The 8,990-nt window shown below is 35.6% G+C and overlaps 1 protein-coding gene across 2 annotated transcripts in view; it reads right to left on the bottom strand.

Moving 5' to 3' along the window:
* Nucleotides 1-4,591: 4,591 nt before the first annotated feature.
* The window catches only part of LOC145672129 (small ubiquitin-related modifier-like), a 29,480-nt gene continuing 25,081 nt past the window's right edge, over nucleotides 4,592-8,990 (bottom strand). For both annotated transcript variants that reach the window (XM_081741429.1, XM_081741430.1), the window contains exon 5: nucleotides 4,592-5,574. In XM_081741429.1, the coding sequence (XP_081597555.1) occupies nucleotides 5,512-5,574 (63 nt within the window). In that variant the 3' untranslated portion in view covers nucleotides 4,592-5,511. The remainder of the gene's footprint in view (nucleotides 5,575-8,990) is intronic.

The raw sequence follows: 8,990 nt of genomic DNA, 5'->3' as shown, positions 1-8,990 counted from the left end.
AAACTTCTTCCATCTTCCTCCTTTTAACAATAGTTTTCAAACGAAAAGTTGCAACTTTTGCGTTGGATCCCGTCTTGGACCCTCCGATGGTCCCTGGGGCAACTTCGTTTCCCCTCAATACGCGTACTTTTGAAATGATGACATACATTATTTTCAGTTTTGATAGCTGTTGAGCCATTTCAGATTTCTAGGGGTGGCCAAAGACTTTTCAATGCAAACTATTAACATTTTGACCTGCCGCCATTTTGTACAGGTTTACTGTAGAGCGTCGAAACTTATTCCATCGTCTTTCTTTTGAAAATAGCTTTCAAACGATATACTACCTGACCCCCTTGCCATTGAGAATTTTGAGTTGGACCCCGCCTGGGATAACTGTTTCTCTCAATACGTGGTACTTTAAAAATTATGAAATATGAGTTTTCCCGTTTTGACATACATTTCAGTTTCCGAGTTCTAGGGGTGGCAAAAGAATTTATGGACACTGAGTATATATATAAAGACGTAAAGATTAGTTCTCTTCACACTGACAGATGAGTGTTCAAAAGACATCGTAACCCATAAATACGCCACGGTGCTGGCAGAAAGTGACCACTCTTCTATATAGCTTTTTATAAGTTTCACTAGCAGAATCCTGTACCAGCTGGTACTGGAAAAGTGTGGCAAATCAGGAAATATACGGTAAACAAAACCATGGATTGTGTCTTCCATGTAAATTGTCCTGTAAATAACACGAAAAAGAAAGGTTATCAAATAGAGGATCTGCCCTTACCACAAAATCTTGAAGCCATACGTCACAGTTTTGCCACCCCTACTCTGCCCAATAAGATCGCAATGTTATGAGCCAACAATCATGGCGGAAACGAGAGTAGTCAATCAGACGTACCGTACCGATGCTTTTTTTTTTTTTTTATTTATTCAATAGGATGAAGATATGGGCAGATCCTCTATTTTGTAACACCCTTGCGAAAAAGGTTCAAAAGCATACTGTATGCTCCATCTGTCCCGAATAAACAAAGTCATATCAATATGATTGCCTCTGATTCTAGTGTTAAAAAAAAAAAAAAAAAAAAAAAAAAAAAAAAAAAAAAAAAAAAAAAGGTGCGAATAACCGAGTCTTCAAAAATTGTAATTTCAGAAAGGAAAACTATGTCAAAAGACTACATTTTACACGATAATTTTGGAAGTGGGTGGCCAAAATCAGGTTTAAAAAAGCCTTATTTAGGGTTATGTGATTAGCGTCATACTAACGACTAGCTATTGAATCATGGCGCAGTAGTCAAACCCTTAGTATGGCGCTATCATACGTCAAAACGACTCTGCACAAGGCCCACCATGTTTACAGGAGAAATAAGTTGATGTTACGTAACGGTAATTGACAACCTAGCCTAAACAAACAAAATCACAAAAATCATAGGAAGTACGAATTTTAAGCAAAGAATTTTGACCTCCCAAATCCTAATCTAAACCTACAGAAAATATAGCAAGAAAGCACGAAATTTAAGCAAAATATTCTGGCTCCCCACATTCAAAAATATGCCCATTATACTTCTCACATGTTTTGAATTTTGGATCTACCATATACATTCTTGGATACATACTATTCAGAATTCAGGTATGAGCTTGACACTACCAGGTTCTTTGCTTGTAATAAAACTGAAACAAAATTAATTTCAATCAATTGTATACTATAATCACAGGGGTCAAAAATTATTCTCTAGTAGTTCGTGTTAGAGGTAATACTTGTGTGTATTTAAATGGCGTGTGGAACTGAAGTTTGGTCAATGCGAGCTGCAAACCACGAGAAAGTCGTGGCAGAGTGACTCTCCTCATCACACAATTCCGATTTTGTTGTAGCCGAGATGTACCACTAAGGACACGTCTGAAGAACGGTACATTGCAATCAACAAATGATTCCAACTGCCGCCTTGATCATGGAAAGATTCTTCTTAAATGTTATCCTAAAACATGAAACTAGTATCAATTTACTAACAACAAGCCCTCCCATAAACTATAAACTCTATTGCGAAGACCCATTGAAACTGAGTAATTATTAAATTATGGTGAATTCACCATCTTCAGTCTAATTTCAACCAGGACCGACAGTTGTACATCTCTGTTAACCTCAACACGCACATTATACTTCACAAAAATGAAAATTCAGCGGAAAGTAATTTTAAAATCGAGAGGAACTTGACACACCCTCATTACCGATTTCAAATCCAAGCAGTGCGGATAACTAGGAAAAGAAAATCAACATTGTAATCATTACATAAGTCACCATGCAAAACATCAAAATAATGGACTCAGAGGTGGTTGTAGAGCGCTTACCTCTGGCGCGTAGGTCCCTGGCCAAGTCAATGGTGGATAATATCCTGTGCGTGGGTGTTCTGGGTTATTTGTTCCCTCCCACCTTCCCATTACACCATAATTCACTTGCTATAATCATACGTTTCCCTTAACGGGTACAATTGTAGGATGTTCGATTTCACTTCAGAATCGTGGAAAGAAAACACGAATACTGCAGTCGAACTATATAAACTCGCTTCAACTAATGTGAGTCACTGATTTATCAATACTCATTGCAACTTGTTACACATTGTTTTGTGATAATCCAAGATCGATTCTAGATTCTTGATAGTACCAACGTCATGCTGGTATCTACTAGGTATGTTCAATTTTTACCTTCTTCGTAGAGGAAAACCAACTGTGCGCCGCTACGAAAATGTCAAGCTTGCCCCACGCTTAGGAAAATACTTCAATTAGTTTTGACGACTTTGTTGAAAATAGTATTGATTGTTTCTTTTTCAACATGCGGCGCAAAAACAACAGGAATGTTTCACGAGTATCTGATATCAAGTGCACTGATCTTGACTAATAGTCACCTATGTGGGCGTGGTGAATGCGGAGAGGTGTTGCTAAGCTGCGTCGTGAGTTCAACACATCACGAACACCAAAGTTACTTCGCGTCTGGGTAAGTCTGCAACAAAAACAATTATTGTAACAAGTGTATGGGGTTACTTCTTTATACCGTGCGCGCGTACTTGCATGGCACAGGCATTTCAGGTAGTCAATTGAAGACTATGAACATCCTATGTAGTAAGGACAGTGGGAACACAGCGAGAGAAACTACGGATGCTGATCACGGAAGACCAAAATGCGACACTGCGAATCCTTGTCGAGTGGCACATGAATAAAGAAACTGTGCAGCAAATAATAACCCACGATCACAATGAGAGAACGGACTTCGCCTCCGGTTCATGCCTCATTTCCTAACAAATGACCAAAAATGGTTAGATTTGATCACTGCAAAGAACTGATTGCATCGCCAATAGGAACCCTAACTTCCTCCTAAAATACTGACAATGAGAGATGAAAATATAACCGTCCAAAGAACATCAAAATGCGAAGCGAAAATCTAACTCTTCACGAGGGGGGGAAAAAAATAAAGCTTTCTGCTTTTTGTTTTACGATAGTAATAGCATTGCGATAAGGATGTGCCAACAGAACAGATAGTTAATCCCTCAGCAGCACACTGCGGAGCGTCACTGGGAGCAATCACTTAATACAATTTGAATGAAGGTGTCAGTTATAAAGGAATAGATTTAATAATAAACATTTTCCCCGCCAAGTGGGCTTTATGGGGAACGAACTCTCTCCGTTCGTTCTCTCCTGTTTCCTCCCTCTTTCCTGATTCAACAAGTGGCATCAATTTCATTATCAGTCTCCATTAGCCTTGGTTCATAAACTTAGGAGCTTCGTGACTAAACGGTTAGCGTGCTCGTCTTTGACGTGGGAGACCTGGGGTTCGATTCCCTGCGGAAGATCACGTGGTCTGGATTCCACGTTAATCAGTAGGTTCACGTCTCATATAGCCTCGTTGCTGAAAGGGATGTTAAACTCCCAATCAAGTCACTTGGATCCATAAACGTAAGAAACTGAAACAAACTTGTCATTACATCGAAAAAAACTAGTTGTTCCACGCGAACCTGGCAGCTGGAAACTATAGGTTAAAATTAGAAGCCCTAATTCTTTACCTTCAACGTTTTAAAGTCTGTCCATCATTCATGCAATTATTCAAAGATTTCATTATACATGCAAACTATGCTGTGTATTTTGAATATTGTATAATTTGAAGTAACCTTTCAAAAACCTTACTAGTTTCAAAGTACTGTACATTCGTTGCAAGTTTATGGTGAAAAAGGTTTACTTACAAAGTCATTGAAAGGAATACTTTTTTCTTCCTTTGATCTTCAATTTGCTTTTAACTTTTTTCCAACACTGAAAAGATGGGACTAGGACGAGTCATTACGTGCAATCTACTTGAGAGACTTTTTTCCATTATTGTATCAATGGATTAAGTTGCTGTTGAAACTACGAACAGTAGTAATATTTGGGATTAAATATCGCAATACAATACTTACAGAAATAATGAAGAATTTTTAGTTGTCCGTATACAGTAAATTATACACAAAGTACAAACACACTACATTCCAGTTTTTCCTATACAGTTAAATGAAGGGATATGAGCTTCTACGGGAAAACAAACAACTTACATCCTTAATGTTAAGATGACAAGAATTTCTAAGACAACTTAAAATTGAAATCTTTACTTTATGACAACTATCATACAATATTTAACGCAAGAACAACACTTTTATTTTATTTCAAATGAATCTTTTTAGTACTTTGTTAACAAATTTCTATTGTACCAGGCCCAATCACGCCAGACATTCAGACGGTATACAATACTTTTAAAGATTTCCTAAACCACTAATAATTTTACTAAATTCCTCCCTTTTTTTTCTTTTCTTGCTTTTCACAAAACATATTTCCATTTAAGTAAGAATTCTGTAAAAACATAAAACGCTGTTTGAATAAGCAACTTCTTGACACTTTTTTCTTTCAAATCCCAACACAGCTATATATTCCTGTTCACAGTCACCAACATTTCACTATTTTCCACCGGAAAATACGCCATCAGATCTAACTCGTAGCTCCACACATAGTTACAAGAAGTTAAATATATATATTAAGTGGATGACACATGAATTTAAGACCTTAGTATGACGTCAGCTCAAAAAACGGCTTCCTATTAGAAAAAAAATACTATGAGATGAAGCAGGATGATTTTAACTTTCTTGAAAAGGATAGATTTTTTCTTCTTTAAACGAACAGAAAATTAAGATTCCGCCCACATTGCTGATTCATTTGTATTAAATATAACCCTAATGAACATTATTAAATCAAACGCTAAAACTAGTTTGAAAAATACCAGCAGCTTGCATCTTATATAACACATGCTTATCTGTAATGTTCTTTACACAATAAACCACAAAACAGTGAAGGAATGTAATTCTGTCCAAATGAATGCAGTACCAACGTTTAAAAACAGGCGCTGCCACAAGAATCTCTTGATGGATCAGTACCACATTCATTCTCATTGGTGTGGATGATAAAACGATAGAGTGAAGTTTGCTGTACAACGAATCATCTTCACTGCTTTTGGAGGTTTCAGAACGAACCGCCGGTCTGCTCCTGGTAGACTTCAATAACATCATCGTTTTCCATCTCGAGCTAGAAAAAAAGAATGGTTTAAAAATTGAAGTATGATAGGTATTTGTCTTATAATGTAGACCACTTAAACTCTTAAACTTAGAAAAAAAATGTAATTGTTTAAGATGATTATAAATATAGAGTGTGAAAAATATCTGCAAAAACTTAGAGCAATAAATAAGTATAAACTAATATACATTACAAAATTCATTGAAGAAAAACATGTACGACCTGTTGTTAATAATTCCAGACGTAGTGGCTAGTGCATGTGGCTATTTTAACTTCCGAATAAAATAAGTTTCATACATTATCAACGGTTTATGTATAGATACTAACGACATATTCATAAAATAAGTGTTTCTCATCTTCTCGTATACTACTTCCCTTATATTAATCATGCGATTTCAAAGTTTGAATTTGTGTAACTGAATCAACATCTGGCAATCTTGTTGCTTGGGGCACTTTCACATGTGTGGATGGGTATCACCTTTAGAGGAAGTGCGAAAAAACCACACCCGCCAGTGAATATGCCTTACCAGCCAACGATGTTAGTGTGTGTGTGTTTCATTCCTGTACTGGGAATTTTATTATTAATCTCAGAACCAAAATACGACTGATTTTGTCATTCCAAGCAAACGATTTAGCAAGAGAGGAAAGTAATATTCGGTTATATTTTTTCAATATGGTTTTATCATACCCCATGAAATGCTTTGAAATGTCTTCTTACTCTAGTTCAAGGTTATCAGAACCCTGACAGAAAATGAGAATATTACGAACATCACTGTATTATTACATTACTCACTAGAGCATTAATTGCTAGCCTCAACTACCATCTCGGTTATACTGCTATTTGGGAACTGTTTATTTGTACAGTGGTCTGGTGTGTGAATATGATTGTACTAAGACCTTATTTTACAGAACTGACATCAAATCATATCAGTAAGTTGAAACGAAGTAACTAATATAGTGTCTTGTTAAAAGAAAATCCATTCCAACATTAAAGAGAAAGTTCTCACTATAAAGGTTATCCACGAAACTGATCATTGCTAGTTTTCACCATTGTAAAAGACAATTTTCTCCGGCTAAGAGGATACCTATCAACAGCGTTTCCATATCTGCGGACGGTGCTGCTGCTGATTTTTTTTTTTTTTTATTTAAAAAAAAAAAAGCTATGGCGTCTACCTTATTTTGATGTTACTATTCCCAATTCTTACTTTCCGCCGCTTGGATGGATGAAAAATGAAATATAATAAATTCGTTATATAGTTCAACGTTTCAAATTTACTTTGAACCTCAAAGAATGGCCAATCACTCACTCCCTTTTAAATACATCATTAAGTACTTTTCATACCAGTGACTACAAATTAAAGCCAAAACAAACATGTAGATCTACACATTACATTGTGGCGCTTGGTTTTCCGAACCTGGGCCTACATCAAAAACTTTTTCGAGCCCTGCCAGTAACAAGGTACTCATATCAGGCTTCCCAATCCTAATGAATGAAAAAAAACGACGAAAGCATATAGGTGGTTTCGTGAAGCTGTGAAAAAGGAACATTTCAATTATCCAATAGGTATGAATTAAGTAAATACATAAATAAATAAAATATTATGGAAATTACACCAACTGTTATATGAACATACATTCCACTCTAAATATAACTAAATGGACAATTATCTCTCAGAAACGCCAATGGAATTATAATGCAGAAATGACAATGTAATACTGAAAACGCAACGGGAAAGACGCAGAAATACCGTTGCACCCTTCCTGGAACAACTATCTCAAATGTAAAATCCAAAATGCAAAATTCTGCAGCTGGCGCTTTTAAGGTAAGATTTCACTATGTATAACATGCTTTACAATTATGTGTCTACAGTTAGTGCAAAATTAGCTTATTTTTTGTTCCATTTTGAAGGTGTATGAATATACTTCTTGCGCTAACTGTATATTGTTTGGTGTAATGATCTTTAGACAATAAAGAGGAAAGGACGAAACACAGAAGAGTTCGTTCAACCACCCTACTGTGGAGACAAAAGGCCCTCCAACCACCTACACCTTATTTACTTACATTATTTTAACAAGTGAAAATAGCAATACTACAAAAAAATGTAAGAGGTTTCGTTAAAATGTAAGAAATACAGGAGTATTGGAAAGCCTGATATATGGAGATTTTTTTAATTCTTATGCATGCCCTTAGCACTGAATTGTCCACGGGAGTCTCTGGCGGGGGGACGCGTCCCCCCAATGTTAAAATATTCAATACTCTATTCCAATTCAATTTATTTACCAACGACAGAATAACATATAAATAATATTAAATGTATTTATTTGGAATATGATATTCAGGCTGTGAAAGTATTGTAATAGTTCTTGATATGTCTCAGGGAGTCCGTGAAGGTAAGCAGGAAGATAAGAAATGAAATCGAAGATAAACAAGTTGGGCTAGGTATTACAATTTAAATAACTTATTTTGACGTCTTCCCCCTCCCCAAATTTTACGTGCCAGATACGCCAGTGGAATTGTCCCTATACAATGTTTAAATGAACAACTACTAACAGTAAAACTGGATACCCAGATGTTGCATAATCAAGATATCAGAAGCATTAGCAAAACTCATTTAGAAGGGTGGAAGGTAGCGGAATTTCACGATTTTCACGAAATGGAAGTGTGAAAATAACGTTTATAGCTAGGTTTCAACTCTACAAGAAATTCTAAAAATTCCGCTCCGAAAGGAAGGAAAATAAATGTTATGTACCGTGCACACTCAAGCATGCAATGTTATACATAATCCTTCTGCTTTAGAGGACAAATATGTTACCCACTTGATCGCAACCAATGTGAGGGACGAACAGGGAGGACGTATTTACTAGTTTTGTATATATATATATATAAAAAAAAAAAAAAAAAAACCCTAATTAGGAAAATATTTGTTCAAACTAGAGTAATTATAGGGAATTGCAGATTAACGCTTACCTACGCCTGATCAATCCTTAGAATAAGATATTTCAAGAACTGGTCTGCAATATTGTATGCATCAATAAAGAAGTAAGATATTTATCCAATATACACACACTAGCTTTCACTATTGGAAATTAAAAAACCACAAATATAAATGCTCCTAAAATGTATATTATAAACTATGTGTAATAGTACAAATGTCCAAACACAAGATGAAAATTCACAATATACAATCTACGATCAATTTTTAAATTACGTCGTGGCAATCACTACCAAATCCTAAATACTGCTTAATTTTGCATTCTATGCATGTCTACAATGGAGTAATCAAAATAGCAGCTAAGATAATCAAATTGCCAAGTTAAAACCACGGAGCTATATTACAAACCGCATTAAAAAATATACAATAAAATCCCATATCCAATTAGTTTCTCTTGCTCAAATTATTTTTGTCTTCAAATAAAACCCACATAAA

The sequence above is a fragment of the Thermobia domestica genome, chromosome 15 (genome assembly GCF_964235325.1).
Source record: "Thermobia domestica chromosome 15, izTheDome1.hap1.1, whole genome shotgun sequence".
In the NCBI taxonomy this organism is placed as follows: Eukaryota; Metazoa; Arthropoda; class Insecta; order Zygentoma; family Lepismatidae; genus Thermobia; species Thermobia domestica.
Note: the sequence above shows the minus strand (reverse complement) of the source record. Positions and strands in the feature narration are given on the sequence as shown.